Source organism: Anopheles cruzii, chromosome 3, assembly GCF_943734635.1.
Source record: "Anopheles cruzii chromosome 3, idAnoCruzAS_RS32_06, whole genome shotgun sequence".
Lineage (NCBI taxonomy): Eukaryota > Metazoa > Arthropoda > Insecta > Diptera > Culicidae > Anopheles > Anopheles cruzii.
The window spans coordinates 22,245,751-22,268,947 of NC_069145.1; the positions used below are offsets into that span (position 1 = coordinate 22,245,751).

At 53.2% G+C, this 23,197-nt stretch overlaps 3 protein-coding genes across 4 annotated transcripts; 1 reads left to right on the top strand and 2 right to left on the bottom strand.

The window, feature by feature from the left end:
- The first annotated feature begins 3,746 nt into the window (after window positions 1-3,746).
- On the top strand, window positions 3,747-12,988 carry LOC128275165 (cartilage oligomeric matrix protein). Of its 2 annotated transcripts, none has more exons than XM_053013575.1 (18): window positions 3,747-3,798; window positions 5,788-5,890; window positions 6,958-7,021; window positions 7,107-7,210; window positions 7,313-7,524; window positions 7,633-7,792; window positions 7,928-8,065; window positions 8,144-8,320; window positions 8,405-8,522; window positions 8,602-8,723; window positions 10,286-10,386; window positions 10,538-10,902; window positions 10,985-11,204; window positions 11,269-11,556; window positions 11,628-11,862; window positions 11,933-12,161; window positions 12,225-12,733; window positions 12,803-12,988. In XM_053013575.1, exons 1-18 carry the CDS (start codon window positions 3,796-3,798, stop codon window positions 12,877-12,879), a joined length of 3,225 nt encoding a protein of 1,074 aa, XP_052869535.1. In that variant the 5' UTR covers window positions 3,747-3,795; the 3' UTR covers window positions 12,880-12,988. The 2 variants fall into 2 exon arrangements, with proteins under 2 accessions (XP_052869535.1, XP_052869536.1); XM_053013576.1 differs by lacking the exon at window positions 3,747-3,798 and adding an exon at window positions 3,926-4,078.
- Window positions 12,989-13,026: 38 nt separating this feature from the next.
- On the bottom strand, window positions 13,027-15,745 carry LOC128273857 (adipokinetic hormone/corazonin-related peptide receptor variant I). The gene is made up of 7 exons (XM_053011914.1): window positions 14,470-15,745; window positions 14,283-14,406; window positions 14,068-14,216; window positions 13,900-14,002; window positions 13,610-13,817; window positions 13,419-13,542; window positions 13,027-13,358 (listed from the first exon to the last, which is right to left on the bottom strand). The coding sequence occupies exons 1-7, from the start codon at window positions 14,706-14,708 to the stop codon at window positions 13,166-13,168; spliced, it is 1,140 nt and encodes a 379-aa protein (XP_052867874.1). The 5' UTR covers window positions 14,709-15,745; the 3' UTR covers window positions 13,027-13,165.
- Window positions 15,746-16,293: 548 nt separating this feature from the next.
- LOC128274885 (hepatocyte nuclear factor 4-gamma) lies at window positions 16,294-19,682 on the bottom strand. Its single transcript, XM_053013225.1, has 7 exons — window positions 19,565-19,682; window positions 19,041-19,257; window positions 18,874-18,968; window positions 18,231-18,773; window positions 17,946-18,045; window positions 17,729-17,865; window positions 16,294-17,664 (listed from the first exon to the last, which is right to left on the bottom strand). The coding sequence occupies exons 1-7, from the start codon at window positions 19,680-19,682 to the stop codon at window positions 17,048-17,050; spliced, it is 1,827 nt and encodes a 608-aa protein (XP_052869185.1). The 3' UTR covers window positions 16,294-17,047.
- Window positions 19,683-23,197: the final 3,515 nt, after the last annotated feature.

Sequence of the window (23,197 nt, forward strand, 5' to 3'; positions counted from 1 at the left end):
GAATGGGCCGCTCGATTGAATCAAGCGTGCTAATGAAGTCACCACTCCTATGGTAAATACTCTCGCTTCTTTACCGGGTGCTTCCTTCCCGACGCCATTGTGGTGATCTTTTTTCAAAGTGGAATACAAAACAAGGAACAATCAGATGAACGGCAATGACCGTTTGTTGCATGCACCGTCGCGAGTGTCGAGTATCTGGAGAACTGAAAATCTCGTCCTATGTGTCAAAAGCGTTTACTGGTTAACTTAATTGTGAACTATTGGGACAACGGGCAGGGGCAGTTCACGGCCGCAATGTCTTGTAGGACAATTGCTCGTCGTTTGACAGCTTTTTCAAGACCATCGGAAATTGGGCCACGGGTAAAACCAAATTACATAGTTCCACAATTCTCCACGTTGAAGTTACCTCTAATGGTTCTATGTTCTTACTGACGACTGATCTAACCTTATAAGCCCTCCCAGCAGCAAAACCTTAAAAGGACCGTAGATTCAAATAACTTCAAACCAGAGAACGATCACCGTACATGAGCCACCCGTTTGCCTGGAACCGGCGTGACTCACGGGAGAGGGGGTGCTTTGCGTTTCCGGCCACGGAACCGCCCCCACGTCGCGCGGTAACCGGTGTTGACGTACCGTACCGAGGAGCGCATTTAAATGACAGCGGCATTGGTCATCGCCCGATGGCGCCCCGTGAGTGAGTAACGGCAATGCGTTTGGAGCGAAATCTTTGCCTTACGCCCAAAACACCGCCACCACCAAACACGGCCGTCAGAGGTACGATGGAGTGACAGCAGCGCCCCCGACTACTGTGATCCGAAATGCTATGATCTTTCGCTGGCAAAAGAGCAGAGCATTTGATCGCACTAATATGCGCGATGGTTAGGAATCGGATACAGCACAGCACAGTCCGTCGCAGCTTCTTCACCTCCTCCACCAGAGGCGACGCCTTGTGTTGGCGGAATCGGTGGCGGTGGCGGCGATCGTGAGTGAGTAAATTTAGACCAACTTCCTTGAGAATGCGCCGTTTATTTGTTTCGGCCGGCACGGCATGGCATTTCGTGGCGCGTCGGACGGGTCTTCGCCGTTCGCGGTGCGGTTCGCGAGGGGGGCGATCCGACGCAAAACAGTGTCAGTGTCCGAAGCCACAGCCCACCGGCGTGGGGGACGCCCGTGTGCCCAAAATGCACGGGGGCGATCTGTTGGATCAAGGCCGGCGCCGGTCCCGAGGAGGCCCGACATCGCGCGCGGCCGTGTTGTAAACCGTGACAAGCGCGGTGACATTCCCCGTCCGTGACACCCGATCGCAAATGGAAGTTGAGTGTCGATGCGTCCGGGAATTGGCCAGCTCCCCCAGCTGTTTACATTCGTACCCTCTTTCTCACGATCTTCACCGTTTGGGAGTTCCAAAGTGCCCAGTGCAGCCCAGTCCACCTGGCAGTGAAACGTCACGACGCTGTGAATAACGCTTTGTTTACCACGCGCCACATGCGTATGACAAATGTCAAACATGCAAGTTCCAGCTCGTCCATTTCTCTGGTCGTCCGAGCCGGATCGTCCGGTGCCATACCCCATTATGTTAATGCCCGAGCACCACCCCGAATGGCCGCTGTTCATCCACGGAAACGGCCCCAGGGTGGAGGTTTGGAAGGCGACGTCTCGTCGTGGCACGGTGTATTGCGAAACAGGTGGGGACTCTGCCGGTGAGAGTGCTCCGACGCATACGACGGAACGCACTCTGGTTGCAACATACGAGAGCGTGCATTTCTTCTTCGGTGCCCTAGCCGCGCACAGTGGCGCACAAAATGGGAGCCGCTGCTACCAAACCAACAATGTTTTCCTTTTCTCCGTTAATTGCAGAAAAGATTTTGACTCAGTTACATAACTTTAGGCGCAATTATTGTTTTGGGTTAATTTTGATTAGCAACGGTTTGCATATATGCAGGCGCACTCGAAGCACAACGTTTGCGGGGCGATTCACGTAACACAATCGCCTGAAAGAATACAATTAATGCCTATTTGGGACTCTTGCTTCTCCTGTTAGGCAGTCCGCTAACTCTTCTTATTCCGAAAGAATTATTGTATCGTAAGATTGATTGCGTAAAGCAAACAACCGACAATTAATTACTGCCCACCGAAAGGGGCTAGCCCTGACCAATACGCTCGATTAGTGAAACGGGCGTGAGAGTTACAAAAATTACCGGCTTACCACAGGCCGACACATAAACCGGCCACCGTTTAAATGTCAGGCGCGAGTCAGGTGGGTACTTTCTTTAATTCATTGTCATCCAATCCAGCTTCTGCTGGCCAACCAGGGGGAAGGCGAATCGATATTGACATAAAATTGTACCGTTCCGTTGGCCCAAGGACACGGTATGCGACCCGAAAGGTCCACTGACGGGTGGGACAATGGATGGATGGATGGATAGGGTAACGGCTGGATGCAATTAACCGGATGGTGGCGACCCGATGTGGAGCAGCGGGCCCGAGGTGACGGTCCGTCGATGCTATCGGTGCGATGCCATCGGTCCGATCCAATTGACCGTGGGCTACAAGGCCGCCGCACCAGCCTGACTACAGGTTTTTGGAGGTTATGGCAGTAGCCGCTGCATTCGATTACACCGATTACAGGTTGGGACCAGCGACGGGCGGCGGGTGCTTTAATGAGGTCCGCGGTGAAGACGCCACTGAAGCACGCGCGATTTGCATGTCGCCGCACCGGATATACGCCATCCACAGGCCACAGGCATCTTCTGATTGGCCTGCGCTGCTCCGGACAACATGCTGAAAAATGAAGATGTTGATGTGCCGCCATTTTGATGTGAAGGGCATCATAAATAAAGTTCACATAACCGTCCACCCAGTGGACGCGTTTGCGTTTGAGATCAGCGCCAAAGCTGGAGCTGCTGCCGGCCTTCAACAAAAAATGGCAAAATCCCGAATCGCAACCAACCGACCGCTGATCCGGCCCACGGATTCCACGGATTGCGATTGGGTGTAGCGGAGTGGTGATGTGAAAAACATTGTAATGCCCCGTCTGCCTTCCCGCTTCTCGGTCGGGCTTAATGCGCGCTCCATAAAGTACAATTCTCAATGATGATAGGCCGCGCGACGCTCAGCATCGGCCACATCATAGAGCTTGGTTGGTTTACACTGGCCCAACTCTGCGCTGGACAGGTTTAGATGCTAGCCTTCCAGTTCCTCCTCTCCCCCTCGTCCATTACGCTCAATGGGTTTGTCGTTCCGTGCCGGGACACTCCTCCGTCCAGTTTTTCGGTTTTATTAGCCAACCCATTAGACGGTAATGACCAGCGTGGAGTGCCGCGGAGCAGGCGGGTTCCAGCTGATTTCGCTATAGACCCTCGGTATGCTTCGCGGGGTGTGACAGTTTTATCGTCATGGCGCGCGCCGCTTCGTGGACGGCCGGACTTCCGCGGTCTCGTGGTACCAACATTCCAACCCGGGCTGCCCCCGCTTTTCGGGTGTGATCCAGCCCAAAGAGACCGAAAAGAAATCCGGTCCCGGTGACCATCATAATCGTAATCTGTTTCACAAACGCGCGCCACTCTAAGTAACGTCTTCTAAACCTGCCCCCCGCCCGGTCAGACCACGGCTGCCCACCTTACAAGGAGGAAGGGGGGGTCGGGGAAGGCGGACAGCGCGGAGAGCCGCGGGGACGCGAGCGCCCGCGATCGCGATCACGTCTAGACGCGTGGTCCGCGATCGCGCGCTTAGTCTGCTGTGAGATCGCGCAGCGTTTGGTCGATCTTTCTCGGGCCTCGAACGAGAGGGTCTCGGATGGTGAGTCGGTGTGTGTGTGTGTCTCGTAGGATATTGGGATCTGGATCGGGGATCGGGGATCGCAACTGAAGTGGTGGGTGCGTTGTGTGCTGTGAAGATCCAGGACTCTATAGGATCGTTCGGCGTCGTCGTTGTCGTCGTTGGTGGTAGTTCACGGGACGCGTAGGAGCCCAAAGCTCGCCAGTCGTTCGCGAGTGGTTGCTGTGTTGTGTTGTGCTCAGTGCATCTTCTGGGTCCGGGATCCTCATCGATCACGTAGTGACCTCCGTTCTTTCGACCAGTGAGTGAGGAAGGCGAACGGTCTGGGGAATTAATTCTGGGCCGCCAGCTCTGGATGGAACCAGACGCCGAGAGAGTTGGTGTTTAGAAGTCGAAACGAACGTCGATCCTTCCGATCCGAACGTCGATAGCGTGTAGTAGTTGGGCAGTGTTTTTGGGCAATTCCCCAAAAAGCGGACAATCGCACCCGCCCGGCAACGGTTCGGGGTCGGGTTTTCGTGTCGGTCGCTTATTTCCGTCACGGTCCAGCCGGACCGCAGGTCTATTTTGGGGCAGACCACCCCCGAAACGCGCAAATTGTCACTCGAAATCCCATGTGCTCCGACTCCGATCTTCACGTCCGAGCGCTTTCCAGACTTCGAGGCCCGCGGACGTGGGGGCAAAGGAACACCGGGCTCGGTACAGAAAGGGGGTACAGGAGGCGCAGCCCAGCAGCAGCAGGTCTTGGAGCGGTCTGAGAAGAGTGTTTGGGTCGAATCAAAGCGCGATTTCCACCCCGGGTGCGGGGTGCAGCCTCCGCGCGCGTGGCGGCTGGCGGCGGCGGCGGCGGTGGTCTCTGCCCACACGCCTTTTTTTCTTCTCTCTCGCGTGTCTCTCCTTATGCTTCGCCGTCGCCGTGTTAACCGACGCCTACGCGCGCCACCATTCCGAAGCTCCGCGGGGCGAACACATAACCTCGCACCGCACCTCCACTGCTTCCACCGTCCCCGACCGCGGTGCGCGTTCGGTTTTGATTGCCGCCGTCGTCTGCCACCGACACACTGCTCCGGACCGCCTTCCGTCGATCAGTTCAGTTCTCTTGGGGATGGGAATTCCTGTTTCTACTCGTCGATCCTCGCACCTTCCTGAGGGCGCAAGAGCCCGCGCGATACCCCAGGTACACGCATCAAGGCATGCAGCTCCGCAGGCACACACACGCACCGTGTGTGTGGGGCGGAAGAGGACAGGAAGGCAGGTCGACATTACGATGTCGCTCAAGTCACCTATTTCGTCGTGCGCCCGTCGGGGAGCTTTTCTGGTTCAGGGATTTGTCGTTTTTTCCTGTGTTTCTCATGTTTGGGTTTGGGTCGACGGAACCCATCAGTACCGCACCCGACCCGGCTAGCAATACGATGGACGAACCGGCTGGAGATTGTTGGGGATGGCGTCCAGATGGCGGGAGGAACAAACGTGAACGAACCAGAATGTCAATTAATAAAAGTGTGCCCCGTACGCAATGCAAAGTGGCAATCGATTGGGCAACAGGAGACCCCTGGACCAGGTTTGCGAAAGGCAACAAAAACCCCCGTGGGAACGGCAATACAACGGCAGACAGGCGATGGAGCGCGGAATGTACAAGCTTGATTTACGATTCCGGCTAAGAAAAACACCCAAAATTTGTTATCTCCGGTACGCGAACTCATTAGCGCATGCACCTGCATGCGGGCTCTGAACTGTTGGCTGCCCAGTGGGGCTTCGTGGAGTGTTAATTGGTTTGCCAGGGGCTCCCGGATAAGAAGCGATTCCCTTCATTTTGGGGTATCAATTTTCGTGCCATAAAACAACTCATTAGGCGAAGTGTTCCAGCGTCGGAATGTCGGAGAACTGTCGCAGGATCTCCAGGAGTCGGGTCTCCGAACGAGTGAATCACTGTGTTAATTTAAATAAGAACCGGTGCGGTGCGTTGTGCCCCGTAACAACTAACCTGCAGCGGTTTCCGTTCTCTTCCAGCACGTGGGCAACATGGCGTCTTCGTTACCGCTGGCCGGGCTACTGCTGCTGCTGTCGGTTTTCGTGTTCATCCAGCAAGTGCAACCACTCTCCCTTGACCCCGGTAAGTGATCTGTTTCTGTCGAGCACAGATCGACCCAAATGTCGTCAGTAACTGCGCCAGTGTTGCGCAACCGTAGAACCGTTTCCGAGGGCGGAAGTTGCCCCGATCAGCCCACCCGTTTTGGGGCGCAAACATCGATCGGTTCGATCGCCAAAACCCACCAAAGTTCCGATCGCAGCTGACACCTCCCGTGGTTCGGGGCACTTAATGGGGTGCTGAATAATGTTTCGTTCCAGTCGCGGCAGCGGGTCTCGGTACGCCTCGGTACGCCTGGAAGCTGCGCCCACGGACGAAACAATAACGTCTTGGCGGTGCGTTGGTGGCGCTATTGATTGATTTATGGAAATTAATTTCTTGTTTGGGGCGCCAGCGCTTGCTTTGCGGGCGTTTGCTGGAGGTGCTGTGTCCGTAAAAGGAGAACGGGATTTAAGCGGCGCCTTCTCCGATTCCAACGAAAACGGCACGATTGTTGAGTAAATTCGGCGTCTGATGAGTTTCGTTTAGGCTTCCCTTTTTTGGGGTACGAAAACATTCAAATATTCGTACCTCAAAGTTAGGTTTTGATGTATTTTTCTAACGATTCAACGAAGGATTTATTTTGGCGTAGATTACCCGAGTGTCGCTACTCCAGCGCTCTGTAATAAATAACCCCCTGTTGACCTTCAAGAGCGTTCCTTGTTCGCGACTGAGAACTCACCTTCCACGAAGGCATGTGAACTTAACTTTAACAATGGCAGTGCTATGAGTCTCAGCTGCAATTGTGCTCACCAAACAAGTTCCGTCCACAAAATTGCCTTATTGAGGATAAAACCAGCAGTGAATAGCAAAATCTGTACAGCTTGACCTAATGAAGCTCAAAGCAACAAACCAACAAATGTACAACTAAATCAAGCATATTTTGAACAAGGAGCTTTAAAATTGTAGTGTAACCTAGTAAAATTCGTCTGAATGCTCAAGTTGGACCAGTGCCCCAATGCTTCCGGCCCATTATTTGTGGAAAACTTTCGAATTCGCCTCAAGTTTTATGCTGTTTGGTTTGCTTCTGTTTTGATTCCAAACAACCGTAGTTGCGTCAACCGAATTGGAGGAATACATTAAAGATGATTTCTTGATATCGCTGAGACACATAAGGTAAGTGCAACTTCAAACATTAGACTACCGTGAACTAAAACCCCGTAGAATGCCCCGTTTGATAAGCGCACGCATCTTCTTGCAGACCACGTCGGAAGTTTAGAATAACCATCGAAGCCCTGTTCATGATCGATTTCCCCGAATCGAAGCATAAGTTTTCCTTCTATCTCGATCGCAAAAACAAACGAGGTAAGCTGGCGGACGGCCGAGGCCAGAAATGACAAATCATTTCTATTAGGGCGTTCGCGCCTTCTTGAAACGATCTCACTAATGCGCATCACCGATATATAGTGACCATCGACATCAACAGCCACGCGAAGGTGTACTCGAAGAATCTGATCCTGAACGATCTGAACGAATCGACCACGATCAAATCGTTGGCGTTCGCGTTCCACCAGAGCACCGTCACCGTCTACATGAACTGTAAACAATCGTCCACCGAGGAGCTGGACGTCAGCCTGGCCAAACTGTTCGCCAGTGGCGATGAGCCGACCGTCAAGCTGGTAATTTGGCGATCACGTCCCTGCCGTCGCCCTCCACCACCGACCGTGTGCTGTCCAATCACTCATACCGCAAACCCGTTGCTCTTGCTATATCTCCCCACCTGCCAGTTCCGGGAGCGAAAGTATCCGCTGTTTTTGGATTCCGAGCTCGATAAAGCGCTGAGCCGCGCCAGCTGCCAGAAGATGCTGCGCCGCGGCGGCAATTCCGTACATCATTCGCGCCAGAAGCAGACGGTGGAGAAGATGCTGAAGAACAAGAACAGTCAGGGTAGGCTCAACCGGGCGGCCATTTAAAGGTGGCCGCCCAAATTTGGTAGCTTGGCGCGAGGGTTTCCGTTGCCCCGGACAGTAAAATCTGGACTCTTACTTACTTCGCCGTCTTCTTTTCCCCGACGCAACGCAGGCGAAGTGGTTCCTGAGCGCAATAAGAAACGCGACATCCGCAACTGGCACCACACTGCGGAGAAGTACAAGCAAGAGTTCCACACCGATTTCTCCGCAAACCGGGGCGACATTCCCATCATCCACGGAGACTGTGACGGTACGTGTTGAGGGGGGGAGGGACTTTCGTTCGGTCGACCATTTCATACCACCATCATTTCCATTTCCATCCCACCAGAGAACATTCTGAAGCTGCTGGGCGAACTGCTCAAGCTGGTGAAGGAGCTCAAGGAAGAGGTGAAGGGCCAGCGGCACGAGGTCAACTATCTGCGCGGACTGATCGAGAACTGTGCCGGCTGTCAGCAGGCGCAGCCGCTGCGTGAAAACTGCCAGTACAGCAATCCTTGCTTCCCGGGTAAGTTCCCCACGTCCGGACGCAGCCAACGCTGTCGCCCGTCGAGGGTCCTCGAGCTTATCGATCCACGTGTTTCGTCCGCAGGTGTACAGTGCTATGACACGTCGACCGGCATGCGCTGTGGCCACTGTCCCCGGGGGTACGTCGGCGATGGCCGAACCTGTCGCCCTGGCCAGACCTGCGCGGACCAGCCATGCTTCAAGTAAGTAGCCGTCGTTAGGAAGTCAGTCACACGAATCGACGGCCGTTTTCCTCTCTTTTCCTCTTCCCCTCGCGTGCAGTGGCGTCCAGTGCTACGACACGGTCGAGGGAGCCCAGTGTGGACCGTGTCCGGCCGGGTACGAGGGTGACGGCAAGCAGTGCCGGTTTCGGGACGCCTGCGAAGACAAACCGTGCGCGGCAGGTAGGCAGTAATTGCACCCCAAAATCCAAGTCATTGCATTCAAACGAACCCCCTTCTAACCTGCGCTGACCTACGGGACTGTCGTAGCGGAGGTACCTCCGGTACCAGGGGGCGTACCAATTTCACCACCATCCATCCACTTCCACCCACAAACCTACTCCACGGAGCTCGTTACGCGACACGCGTTGTGAATGTAAACGGGTGGGTCCCCCCCATACGACGGGCCGTCTCTCTGTGTATGTGTATGGCCAATAATATTCCATCGGGTCCGACCATTCTTGCCCGCTTTTGGTGACGCGCAGCGGACACACTATATGATAATGAGTTTATTTTACTTTCTTCGCTAAACTGTACTACTTTCGACCGTATATCGACCGCATGAAGTGTACTTAACCGTAAGCTTACCCCCCATCGGCAATATCTGCGAAAACAACGACCAATAAACGCGATCCGATCGTTCGTCTACTTCTGTGTGGGTTTATGTGCTGCTGAAGAATCACGGCCGCGGTACGCTTAAGCCGTATGTAGTAATCGTGCAGAGTGATTGCATCAGGTTTTGGTGGCGTCTTTCCGAAAAGAAGAGTATATGAGTTTAATCAGTACACAATCACCGCTGGCAGATTGGCGGTGCAGCTGGGGAACACTCTGTGGAGCAGGCTTCGACCGGGCGTTGTGGCGCCGATCGCGGTTTACTGCGATTAGAGTGACTTCTCGGCGAAGTTAATGCCTATTTTCACACACGATTAAACGGACGATGACGGTCCGCGATACGGCGCTTCATGGATCGAGTTTTACCAGCATTCGAGTCCTTTCGCGGTTCACTTATTTTAATTGCCACCGGTGGATTCTGAATCGCTTTTCTAGTGTTTAGAGTCCGGAAAGATGGGGCAAAAATGATCGATTGTTGCTGCCGCTGTATGGCACTTAGTACCATCCTGCTGAAACCAAATATCGTCCACGTTTTCGACTTCAATTTCGCCAAAGAGCCAACATTTCTCTTTAGCGTACGCCATCGACGGTTACGGCGGCTCCTTCTTCATTTTCGAAGAAAACTAAGCCGGCATGAGTTTAAATGAAATAAGATTTTCATATTTCCCAATTTTCTGCAACTGTCGTTGTAAATGTAAAAGTTTTTACTAAATGTTGCCAGATTTCTAGAATGAAGTTTGACGTGTTAATAATCAACAAATCTGTAGTTTAAAATCTAAACACTCGATGGTTCACCGTAAACCACGCAGTTACTTCCGGATCGTGTTTGTGGCTTACTACGATTGCTCTGATAGCTGCAGCTGTCTGCAATGTTCTGCCGGTTGAGATGACTTCACCTTAAATGGTCCGTTTAACACTTGATCCGGTGATCGGGTGATCAGGCATAACACTTAGATCGACCTGTTTTCTTAGTTGCTAAACACTATAAGACGCGGTATCGGCGCCATCGGCGCGGTACGCAAGAGTGAATCACCAAAAACCATAACTCAATTCTCAATGCAACCACAACGTTTTACCGCACACCTCATTTTGTATCCTCACCCCGGCTGGAATGTGCTTCCACGCGTCCGAAGGTGTCCATTGCAGTAGATTAGAGCAGCATCCGTTCTTCCGCTGTGGTGCCTGTCCAGCCGGTTTCACCGGCAACGGTACCGCCTGTCACGATCTGGACGAGGTATGTGTGCTTGCCCCTCGGTGGCCGGGATGTTGCTTCACGCTTCTGGGCCACTGGGCTTGTCTGGTGGCCATCGCCTTCGGTGTTCTACTTCGCTGACCTCTAATGTGCCTTCTTTAATCGTTCTCCCCTCCACCCCACAAAATCCAAGTGCGACCTGGTGGAGCCGTGCGATGTGCGAGTCCGGTGCACTAACGTGGCGCCCGGGTTCCGCTGCGATCCATGCCCATCCGGGTATGTCGGCATCCACTACGAAGGCTTTGCGGCAGCCACGTTCGACGGCACGATGCAAAGACAGCGTTGCACCGACCGAAACGAGTGCGCCGATGGCTCGGCCCGGTGCGGAACGAACGCGGCCTGCCACAACACGGAAGGATCGTACGAGTGCCGGTGCAGAGCTGGCTTCGTCCGGAGCTCGGCGCAGCACGAGTGCCTGGCGTCTGATCGGATGTGCGCGGACGGGACGATTTGTGATACGAACGCCGTCTGCAAGCACGCCGGAAACAACAAGTACCGGTAGGTAACCGGCGGCCACCTTACGTCCGAACGATGCTTTTATCGGTTTGCTTACCCCCGCTTCCCGTTCGGTGGGGTCCAGGTGTAAGTGTAAAGTAGGCTGGGCGGGCGACGGGTTCCTGTGTGGTTCGGACAAGGATCTGGACGGGTGGCCCGATACGAACCTGCTGTGCAGTGACGAGAAGTGTCGCGCCGATAACTGTGTCAACATTCCGAACTCGGGCCAGGAGGATGCGGACCATGATGGGATCGGCGATGCTTGTGATCCGGATGCCGACAACGACGGAGTCCTGAACAATCCAGTAAGTTTTCGAGTGGCTCGCGCTGGACCGGAGTGCGTGCTGATCATTGCTCTGTGACTTCTAGGACAATTGCCCGTTGGTGCACAATCCGGACCAGAACGACAGTGATGCGGACGGGGGCGACAAACAGGGTGATGCGTGCGACAACTGTCCGACGGTGTCGAACGTCGATCAGAACGACGTGGACAAGGATGGACTCGGGGACGCTTGCGATCCGGATATCGACAACGATGGCATCCGCAACGAGGACGATAACTGCCCGAAAGTGAGCAACTTCAACCAGCTCGACACGGACGGTGACCGTATCGGGGACGTTTGTGACAACTGTCCGCAGATACCGAACCCGAATCAGGTAGTTTCGCGCGTGTTGACTCTGGAATTCCGAAATGATCACTAACCGTGCAACCCCGTTGTGCCGTGCAGCTGGACTCCGACAACGATCTGATCGGGGATGCGTGCGACAGCGATTTGGATCGGGATCGCGATGGAATACAGGACAGTCGGGACAACTGCCCGAAGCTGGCCAACTCAGACCAGCTCGATTCGGACGGTGACGGACGGGGAGATTTGTGCGACACGGACGCCGACAACGATGGAATTTTGAACCACGAGGATAACTGCCCGATTGTGTTCAATCCGGATCAAACGGATGCCAACAGTGAGATGGCCAGCGACCGGATGCGAAAAACTCGGTGCCTGATGCCGGCGGCTTACCTTCTTTCTTGCAGACGACGGTATCGGTGACATCTGTGAGGACGATTTCGATTTGGATCTCATACCGAACTACATCGACAACTGCCCGAACAATTCCAAGATCTTCTCGACGGATTTCCGCACGTATCAGACGGTGGTGCTCGACCCGGAGGGTGACTCGCAGATCGATCCAAACTGGGTGATCTACAATAAGGGTGCCGAGATTGTGCAAACGCAAAACAGTGACCCTGGCCTGGCCGTTGGGTAGGTTAACACGGGGGGCCGCATTTCGATAGTCTGACCGATCTCTCGTCTCTTCCACCCCAGCTACGATGCGTTCGGTGGTGTCGACTTTGAGGGCACGTTCTTCGTCGACACGGAGATAGACGACGACTACGTTGGGTTCATCTTCAGCTACCAGGACAACCACAAGTTCTACGCGGTGATGTGGAAGAAGAACATTCAGACGTACTGGCAGGCGACACCGTTCCGGGCGTCGGCCGAACCGGGCATCCAGCTGAAGCTGATCAACAGCAACACCGGCCCGGGCGAGATGCTGCGCAACAGCCTGTGGCACACGGGCGACACCAAGGATCAGGTGAAACTGCTGTGGAAGGATCCCCGCAACGTGGGTTGGTCGGAGCGAACCGCCTACCGGTGGCTGTTGCTCCATCGGCCCAAGATCGGGCTGATCCGCTTGCGCATTTTCGACGGCGATCAAATGGTGGCCGATTCCGGTAACATCTTCGACTCCACCCTCAAGGGTGGCCGGCTGGGAGTGTTCTGCTTCTCGCAGGAGATGATCATCTGGTCCGATCTGGTTTATCGATGCAATGGTAAGTCAACCGGTTCCCGCGGCCACTCAATTACAGTAACCGATTGTCTATGACATTGATGCATTGCAGACAACGTACCGGAAGCAATCTACCGCGAGCTGCCACCGCGCTTGCAGCGCGAAGTTCAGGTGGATCACCGCAGTTAAACACCTCAGTTCAGTTCAACAACCTCAACAAATCTAATCATAGCATGTACGACTAAATGTAGCCTACAAAGATTCAAATACATATATATAAAAGTTGCTCTCACAGTCGGCGCAGTGGCGTTGTAGAAAATCCGTAAATCTCCGCACTTTCCGTTATGAAGGGGTGATGTTTAGAAAATTAGAAATAGTTTTATTGGTTTCCACTTCGATCGCTGCGAACGGTAGCAACGAAGCTAAGCACCATAGAACATCAACACAAGCCACACCACAACGCTTCTACACACTGTCACGCTTTCACGATAGCGTTGCTGCCGCAGCTTTTCTCCGGTTGCTTCAGTTTGTTTTTGGGACGCTCCTTTCGCACGTTATAGATACCGTACACGACCGGGTTCATGCAGCTGTTGGTGCTGGCGAACAGGAACAGTCCCTTCTGTATCCGTTGGTCCACGTTCTTCGCCGACTCCTTGTCCAGCCAGTACCTAGCCAAAGGAGCGTGTTAGCTGTGTTATCTGTTGCTCTTTTGCTCACGACCTCCTTACCAAAGGGACATCACGTAGTAGGGAGTCCAGCAGACCACGAAAACTATGACGATTGTAATGGTCATCCGTAGCGTCTTTCTTTTCGCCCTTCCCAGCACGTCTATGCTGGAGCGTCGGAAGCTTTCTGCAAGACACAAACACAGCAATCAAGACAGCAGCAATCAAGAGTGATCTCACAACCTGCTCCATACCTAAGTTCCGTGGGCTCGTACGGCTAAAGATTTCGTAGTAGATTGATCCGTAGCAGTACAGGATAACCACCAATGGCAGTGCGTACATAAAGCACATGCCCAACACGTTGTAGATGATTTCATAAACTTCTTCCTCGAAGAAGTGGTACGTAACACACTGCTCGTACACAGTAATGTTGGGGTGGCGTTCGAGATGGAAAATAAAGGACTACGGGTAGAGGGGAGAGAACAAGAGCAGATTAGCAGAGGCTCCACCGTCCACTGGTTTACCTTTGCTTCAGTCCAATTACTTGTGGTAAACTGCACAAACCGGACATGATCCATGCCGTCGAAATCATTAGCCTGGCTCGGTGGTGATCGTGTACTTTCAACGGTTTCAAAACGGCAAAGTATCTGAAAGCGATCAGTCAGTAGGTTAGTGGGCACTGCACTACATTACTGCACCATGCGCGGTTCACCTGTCGATCGAGATGCAGATCAAAATGAAACTGGAAAGGTAGAGGCCGAAGGTACGGAAAAAGGCCATCACCCGGCACATCAGATCGCCCGCGGACCATCTGACCGTGTAGGCCCACCCGATCTCTAGTGGCATCATTAGAAATGTAACCTACAAAGCACAAAAGAGGCATCAGCAATCCTGACGAAAGTGACGACGAAACGTGCACAGTCCTACCAAAAGATCAGCAATGGCCAGATGGGCGAGCATAATGTTGATCCGCGATGAGGCTCGCCCCTTCCGCTTGGCGAGGCTACTCAACACCGTGATGTTTCCCATAGCCGAAAACACCATGAGTGTGCTGGGAATGGAAAGACCACGCTGTTGAACAGTTCAAGAGGCCGATCTTGGACCGAACCCTTACCTATACACCATGATCGAGAGTAGATGGCCGGAGTTGAAGCGCATATCGATCGGCATCTCGTAGTACTCCAGTGTCGACCCGTTCGCGTAGTAGGACCACTCGTCTAGGTTACGGTGGTCCTCGATGCGGTGGTTCTGCTTGATATGTGTCATCATTTCCAGCATCCGATTGGCACGATGCTGCTGATGTATGAAACTAGCATTCCTCATTCCGCCCAGGACACTTGGAACGGTATGCATTTAGGGTGACCGAGAGTGCACCTTTCTTTCTTGTGCTGCTGCGCAATCTCTGGTTCTGTCAACATTTTGCTAACTTCAAACCGGCCACGGAAAGTCCTGCCATTGTGACCCGCTAGCCATCCGTTTCGTAACTCCAACAAAAACTCCAAACAAAACACTCCAAACAACACAAACAACCGGAACCCGCGGACCAACGATTCGAGCGAACTGGAGATTGAAGTAAAACGTGTTCAATGTTTCCGAAGCGATTGCGGCCGTCGATTAGTTCACTCTCCCATGCAAACGCTCTTTCCCGAAGCAAGGTTCCAAGGTTGCGTTCAAAGTATAGGGAGACGGGCGCAAAAACAACCATAAAAATTATGCTCCGTGCGTGTCATGCGGGCACAAAGCGGACTCATCACATCCACCAGCCAACCAAACAACACCAGCATTCCTCGTTTCGAATCAAAACAATTTGAGCGGGACGCACCACGCTTCCGCCCGCCACATTCCTCGCGCGGCCGCCGGGAATCAAACTATCTGTACTGCAGCCACAATCGTATCTCATCCTGCACTCATACTGGCTCACCGGATGGTGGCTCGCTCGGTTCGCTCCACCACCAACACTCAGTCCGGACGGACACCGCGAAACCCGGACACCCGGCGGTCCGTCGAATCGGCTCTCTTCCCGCGTGCCGTTGTTTGCCGAACGAATGAACACTCACTCAGCGCGTGTCATACAACTCAGAGTCCACACGCGGCCGTCCGATCGTTTGCCGCTGCGATCGGAAGCAATCGTTCCCACCGCCAACAGCCTGATTCCTTCCGTAGTCTCCAGTTGGTCTTCACACTACACACCGGATAGCAAAGGATACGGTTCCGCGGGAGGACCAAACGTACGACGGGAGTATCGGGACAGTGGCACAGCACGCGGACACACTCGAACGAATGAACTCGATCGCGGCTGATAACTGATACGAGCATCCGCGATCAAGGGTTCAGCAGCTGCCCTCGCTCGTAATCGTTTAGCAGCTGCGCCGTTGTAGGAACTTTGTAGTTTTGTTGCGAGATGAAAGCACGGTATGCACACACACACACGTGGCTTCGATGCACACCGATCAACACCGACGATTAGGCGTATGAAAGGACACTTTTCTATGCATTCGCGGTGCTGCGTAAGGTGCTGGTGTTGCACTGCAGTACCGCAATGTATGTTTGGCCACGACGACGACAACGACTGCGCGCCCGGTTGATAGGCACCTCGAAGGCTTACGGACCGACTGGCGATCTTGCCTTGTGTCACACGCCAGGTCGTGCCAACGGTTATCAATTTTTCCTTCACTTGCACCGACCGTGGCAGCGATCGTTGAGGAACAGGGCGACCTACAGTGTCAAGCGTAAGGTAAAGGCCATGAACGGTGGCTAACCGCTTCTTTTTCCTTAAGTTTATTATTGCGCTTCTAATAGAATAGAATAGAGATTCAAATACAATAATATAACATTGAGTGATACTTGTTCGTACAAACTCCGTTTCGGATGCAAAAGTAAGAACCAATTGGCACCACTTGGGGCATTCATCATCAGGCCGAAACAGAACAGCGGTAAATAACAGTCAACTTTTTCATTTGTTTATTTGCACTTTTCGTCCCAGAAAACAGAAAAGGAAAGTAAAAACAAGTCTCTGAATAGCTTCCTTTACGCGGGAGTGAAGGGAACGCCTAGCCTACGGAAAAGAGTATAACAAATCACCGCCCCCGAATCACCGCACCCGGAATATGTACAAGAACTAAACCCTCACGCAGTGAGTCAAACATTTGTTTCATAAACTAAACTAAACATTTCCTAACTTGCCTGGCAAGTTTCTAACAAATATCAACACCATCAGCCACAAAACGCAATAAGGCACCACCGCCGCCGCCGCCGCAGCCGGTCAAGGAAAGGGTTGGTTTTTTCTTCTTCTAACAAACGGTCATCCATCCCACCCAATCTAATCTGCCACCTACTCTGCGCTTATCTTCCGCACTTATCAACTGTCAAAAAACAAAAAGAAGTATTGCGATAATTTGCCCACAACCGAACAGCCTACAGTAATGAAGTGAAATAAAGAGAAACCGATTCGGAAGTAAAACACAAAACCACCGCTAGGAACATCGATAGAAAAAAAAACAACAAAAATACAACCAAATCAAATCAAACAACAAAACAAACAAAAGAAATGGGAAGCAGCGAGATTCACCGGCAAGTCTTGACCCGGGAATCCTCGCGCACATGAAAATATCCGTTGTGTCCCGTGCTCCTCTTTTTTCGTGCGCCTTCGATCTGCCCAACGCACTGTGCGGGAGATTTGTGGAATATTAGAGTTAGGCATTCTCCGGCTCACGTTTCGCTTCGATCTTCACCATCTCGCAGCCCTTCGGCCCGAGCTCGCTTTGGCAGCAGCTCAGATGGTTGTTGTTGTACATGGCAACGTCGGTGTCGAGCTGCAGCGATGCGCCACCGACGCTCGTCGGGGCGTGGAAGTAGATGTCAGCGACGACCGTTGCATCCGGTGCACCGATACCGTGCCGCTGTCCCCCAGACTGAGGCATGTAAGCACCGCTCGTCGTCCGTCCAACGCTCAGACCACTCAATTGGTCCGCGCCGGGCGATCCGGCCAGCTTGGCACGGTTACAGTAGTTGCTACTGACACCACCACTGCTCGGACCAGCCGGCGGCCCGGCGATGGTGTCCATTGACGAAATCAGCAAGCTGTCGGCATCGGTGCCGTAGCTGGAACCGCTCAGCGACGACATTTGTACTAAGGAATCCTGTTGCTGCTGCTGCTGCTGTTGCTGCTGCTGCTGGTCGTGTGACCCGTCAACGCTCGTGCCCATCGAGTTGCCAAGTTGCGGGCCATCGCACGAGTCCGACGGACTGTTGTTGGTGTTCATCGCGTTCATCGGTGAGGTGATTGCCGACGAGGTATCAATCGTATCGCCTGCAAGACAAACCGAATGGCGCATTGAAAAAACTCTCTTCGCGCCTATTCCAAGACTCAGTACCTCCGAGCAACATTTCCTGCAGCAGGCTGTCGATGTGCGCGACACCAAACATTTTGGCAAGCTCAATTTGCTGGATCATCTGCCAGGTTATGGATTGGAGTACGGGTAGCAAAAGCAAAATCTCTCCGAACCGACCCCTTGGAAAGATGGGAAAGACCAGACTGGAGTAGTGGAGAGGTGTTCCCAGGCATGCGCGAGCCTTTTTTGGTGTCCTTACCGTGAATCGTACAGCTTATCCGATATGTAGTCTTCTAGGTTGTTTAGTACCTGATGTCTCAACGATTTAATCTTGGCGGGTTCGTTCAGTCCTTTAGCACCTACAATGATGCAATGGCGGTAGCAAGGTTAGGTCGTAAACATGATGTTGACCAGCAACGAATACATTGTCGGTCACGCAACCACCACACGGAGCCGAACTAATGATTCAGCGGTCGAATCGTACGGGATCTTGATAAGTGATCGTCAGTGAGTGTGTATGGTTTGTACGGGAACGGGAACGTACTTGGATCGAAAAACACTAGCGCCTTAATGCACGCCAGCTCCGAGTCGTCGATCTGTATCTCCTTCATGGCACTCACTAGCTCGTCGATGATGCGCGCCCCGATGCGCGAGATGTCCAGGTTGGGCGACATGTTGGCGTCCGGGCACTGCTTCGTGATGATGCAATTGTTCCCGAGCAGCAGCATGTCCTGCAGGTGCATCGACCGGCGCGACAATCCCAGCAGCAGATGCTCACCGGCGTGGGCCCGCAGCAGCGCAACCTGATCGTCGATCTGTAGCTGCGCGAACGCCGGTATCGATTTTGCCCACTCAACCAGTATCAGCAGCTGTTGCTTCATCGAGTCGCACACATCGTTGATGCTGGCGAATCGCTTCGACGACAGATCCCCTTCGTCCGCGTCGTTCGTGTCGTCCAGGGCCGCCCCGAAGTGGCGGCTAAAGTTTTCCGCGCGCAGCAAAAATTTCACCGACAACCCGTCGATGGTGTTCTTATCGTCCGTGCTTGGCTTGCGACAGCTGATGCGATCGCGCTCATTCTGAACCGCTGCAAGGGAGCGTTAATAACGAGCGAAAGAAAAGGAAAAGTGTTACGGACAAATCAACAGTGACAAGAAACGAGGAGCGCCTCAATCGATGCCGCATACCTTCCTTTTTCATGCCAGCTTTAAAGCACTTTTTTAGCCTACAGTAGCGGCACTGGTTGCGCTTGTCTTTGTCCACCACACAATTTCGTGAGAATCTGCAAAAATGGAGCGGAAGGAATGATGTGGTGGTACAAGATCCTCCCCGGTGGCGGCGGCTGCGTCCGTACCTGCAGGAATAGGTGTGGTTCTTCCGTACGCTCCTCCGGAAGAACCCTTTACAACCGTCGCAAGATGCGGCGCCATAGTGCTTGCCCGTTGCCCGATCACAGCAAATGGCGCACACGTTGATGGTGGTATTGAAGTTACAGCCATCGCTTGGCTGGAGCGGACTGAGGCATGAGTCATACGCCGTGTCGGACGTGTGACTCGGACTATCTTGGCTTCCTGGGGAGAGAGGAGCATGGAAAGATACATACATAATTAGCAGCACTAATCGAATCTGGTTCGCTTGTTAGATCATCTATGGCGGTGTTGTCGTGCCCGTCACACACACACACACACGCACGCACACAAACATAAACACAATCACACCTCCAAGTTCGCTTATCGCAGCAAGAAAGCATGACACGCAGTCCACGGCCGCTCTACGGAGGTCCTGCACGAATCTGTGCTAAGTCCACTATGCTTTATTTCACACCCGCACCCGCACCAGCACAAACACACTGACTGACCACTGCCCACACTTGCTTACCTTTGGTGCGATCGTTCAGCTCGTTGTATTCTATTCCGGTGTTAGACATTTTGGTAACAGCATATTGGCTCGCGAGCAGTGGGACACATTCTGTAAGAGGCAAAAACTGCATCATCATGCTGCCGCTTGGAGGCTCCGTGTCAAATCCTAAGGCGTAATCGCTTCGCCTGCGTCGTGGCAGCTTCTGGTGCCCTAAACGTATGTGTGTTCGTTGCCCGATCACGGAACTCGCGCTCCTGGCCTGTGCCGCTCCGAATCCGAATCCGGCCGACAGATTACCCTCCTAGCCTGGCACCCGATCAGCAGCGAGTGTGTGATGGCTGGCGATCGAAAACCCTCGGCACCTCCCTCGTCTGTGGCGCGACCGTAATCAGTAGACTGGCCAACTACACTGGCCGAGGCACGATTAGTGAGTGTGCGCCTCTGTTGTGAAGCTCCGTGAGCGTGAACTACACAATCAGGAAACTCTTTTTTTTGCTGCATTACAACCCGCGAGACGAGGTGCCACACTTCTTTTTCTTATCTCGCTTATCACACTCTTTTTGGGGCGAGATGAAAAAGGGTTTCTTTTTTTTGCATTCACCTCACCGGTGTTGATTCCCCTTGCGCGCTCGCTGTCCGATTAGATCCATACTCACACACACGTGAGAGCCTTTTTGGCGATCCTTCATGTAATTTCAAAACCATTTCTGAACCTTTCCGGAACAAGGTTCCAGTTCGCCGTGAGCAAGAGTTGAAAATTTCCATCCCACTTCGGTTGGTTCCGCGGCGCGTTGACTGTTTCCTGATAAAAGTGAGAAGAAAATCACGCGCTCCACCATTGATCAGCGTTGATCGTCCTCAGCGCGTGGTACGATCGTTGAACCGGTCGCATCATTGCTGCAGAGAGCCAAAGGCAAAGCCATCTAGATTAGGGCCTCATTCACGCGGCGAGCTAGACTGTTTGTTTCATTGAAAAATTGGCTACGATTGTCGAAAGCAGGTTCGTACTAACAACTCGCGGCCAGGCGGACGAAGTCTTGTTCTCGCCGAACGCAAATTTCAACTTCGGTGGTTCGTCCGGACGCGCCAATGCCATTTTGTGCTTAGCACAGCAGTTGGGTGGCTATCATACCGCGGGGCTCCTGCTGCATGGTTCGGACGACTTGGGCATAGGCTTGGGCGGCGCAACCATTGACCGCGTCGCCTGGCCAGTGGGCCCCTTGGCTATCGATAATTATCAACGACCAAACAAACCAACGTCCACCGCACGGCATCCCGCGCCCGTATCAACCAGCACCCACTTATCGGACCAATAATGCCACGAGCAAAGAATGACACGATCATTATGGTATGTACCCGGGGACTCAAGATGGGCCACGGTACGTAGCGACAGGACGACGGGGAAGCAACCGAGCGCCGTTAAGTTCTGTTTCTTGGTACTCGTTCTTTATTCTTCGCCCGCTGAGTTGGCGTAATTGTTTGCGTGGAAAAACAACGCGAGTCACGCAGCTGCTACGCTACGCGGGCCTGATGAGTACGCGGCTCGCGCGTACTGCACACAGCGACCCCGTCGGAGGCCATGGATTACTCACAAAAAATTCTGCTATTCAAACAAGTCCACCGCTAAACTCTTCAACGTAGACTGTAATTTCATACATCATCATCATCATCATCAGCGTTCGTCGTTAACATCATCGTCAATGTTTGACTAGCAATGCTGTCGAGTGGCCCCTGCGATCGTCTCCTGCCGCCGTATTGTTGACAAAGAGCTGTCCGCGTGGAGTGGATCCGGGAGAGCGAATAATTACGGCTCACCTCACAGCAGCAGCAGCAGCCGCAGGAGCGAGGCGAAATCCGCCACGGTCTTGATCGCTGTTTTGATTTGGGTCTTATCACTCCCACTCGTCCGGAGCGGCCGGATTATGGCCGGCCTGATCCGCGTCCGCGGGGTCCGGCCCGATTCGCGCGGCAAGCAAACCGTTCGCGATCCGGCACGGCACGCAGCCTCCGTGGACGGTTCCGATTAAAGGAATCGATTTCGTTGTACAAAAACAACAAATAAATTAAAAGGCATAATATTGACGATGGCCGCCCGCCTGCAGCACAGCAGATTACGCCGCTTCATAGCGCGCGGATTCGCGCGCGACCCGGGAATGGGTTGTCCTCTTTTCAGGGGATCCTCCGCACGATTGTTTACAAGCGCCCCGGGACGGTGGTTGCGATCGAACAAGATCACTCGGTCAGTCGATCTTCGGAGCTCTCTGTCGGCGTTGCAGCGCGCCCGATCACCATGGGCGCACTGGGCAGCGGTCCGCTTTCTATGCAATTCTTGTTTGTTGGTTGGTGGCAACAGAAATCGGGTTGGAAAGTGGCAACCGCAGACCGTAGCACGCCACACGAACGCACGCACGCCTTACCCATCAGTTCCATCGGTATCCAATAGTTCCACAACTCGCGGACGAACGATCGAGGAGCAGCTCCTTACGGGCGTGTGCCGAAGCTTTCGCCAAAGCCAGCTCGCCAAATGCACTGCCAAAATCCCGCATCGGATCGGGGTAATCGGATGTGTGTTGGTTCCGGCGGGCCGCTCTGTTATCAAATCCCTACCCTTGTCACAAGAAGATACGAAGGCGACTACCGTCGTCACCCTGGCTCACGGCGGTGTTGTGTGTCGATTCCGACGGCGGAATGTATGGGCCGCCGCCGCGCGTGTGACGCAACGACAATACAATCACAACCACGGATGCTAGAGCTGCTGCACCGTGCGTGCGCCACTTTTGGCCGCTCCGGGCACCGAGAACACGCTGCTTTCTATGGGCACCACAATTACCTTCCAGCTAGAAGCAACCCCCGCACCAAGCACGATCACGAAACCGTCGGCGCACGGCGACTATTTACAAAAAATTACATAAAACAACCGACATCACAAATCGTCTCGGATGCACACAACTCATTAAGTGACTTAATTTGACATTTTCACCACGCGTGCGTACATCGGCCCCACGGCCACGGTTGCTGTATGCTGCGTGGTGAGTTTCCCAAGCCTGCCCAAGGTTGCTCTAGGTTAGACAGTCGTTTGAATGACGCGCAGCGGTTGAAACAACGAACGGGTTTTTGTTTTGCATTGATCCAAAGCCTTAAATAAAACACGAAATGAGCTTTGCTTTGAGGTAAAACGGTCTCTTCGGAGTGTGAAATGTGTTTCTTGTCGTTCTTCAAGAGCTTTAAATCGGACAGATTTAATACAGCTGCATTCCCTCTACAAACATTTAAATTGTTGTGCATTGAATCGCCGAATTGTCCGTAGATTCTCACGCTCACGACACCACCTTGAAGCGTGTTTTTTTTTCTTTCGCGTCCGGGATGTCGTTAAATAAAGCGGCTGGCCATCCTGCATCTCCATGAAACTTCCGATCCAAAAGTAAGCATTCAAAACAATCGCTCCCAACGGAAATGGGCTTAAAAGTCGATAGCGTGCTGTTATGTGTGTGTCAATCAACAGCCTGCAATCTCGGTTGGATTCCAAGAAAGGAGCACACGGGAACAGGTTTTTCGGTCCAGAAAACTAATAACTGGATAGTGGCCACACTCCCTCTTCCCCTTGGTGAAGGTACTTCCAGGATAGCTTTTCGTCCGCCTAGGCAGATGGCC

Excerpts from the sequence above, each read along its gene's own strand:
- LOC128275165 (XM_053013575.1), top strand. Across the intron at positions 7,793-7,927 it reads GAAGAACAAGAACAGTCAGG|GCGAAGTGGTTCCTGAGCGC; the intron begins GTAGGCTCAACC and ends GACGCAACGCAG. Across the intron at positions 11,863-11,932 it reads GGATCAAACGGATGCCAACA|ACGACGGTATCGGTGACATC; the intron begins GTGAGATGGCCA and ends TCTTTCTTGCAG.
- LOC128273857 (XM_053011914.1), bottom strand. The coding sequence starts at position 14,708 with ATGCATACCGTTCCAAGTGTCCTGGGCGGAATGAGGAATGCTAGTTTC. Across the intron at positions 14,407-14,469 it reads CTCTCGATCATGGTGTATAG|CACACTCATGGTGTTTTCGG; the intron begins GTAAGGGTTCGG and ends TTCCATTCCCAG. Across the intron at positions 13,543-13,609 it reads TACGAGCCCACGGAACTTAG|AAAGCTTCCGACGCTCCAGC; the intron begins GTATGGAGCAGG and ends TGTGTCTTGCAG.
- LOC128274885 (XM_053013225.1), bottom strand. The coding sequence starts at position 19,682 with ATGATGATGCAGTTTTTGCCTCTTACAGAATGTGTCCCACTGCTCGCG. Across the intron at positions 19,258-19,564 it reads GCTGAACGATCGCACCAAAG|GAAGCCAAGATAGTCCGAGT; the intron begins GTAAGCAAGTGT and ends CTCTCTCCCCAG. Across the intron at positions 18,969-19,040 it reads AACCACACCTATTCCTGCAG|ATTCTCACGAAATTGTGTGG; the intron begins GTACGGACGCAG and ends CCATTTTTGCAG.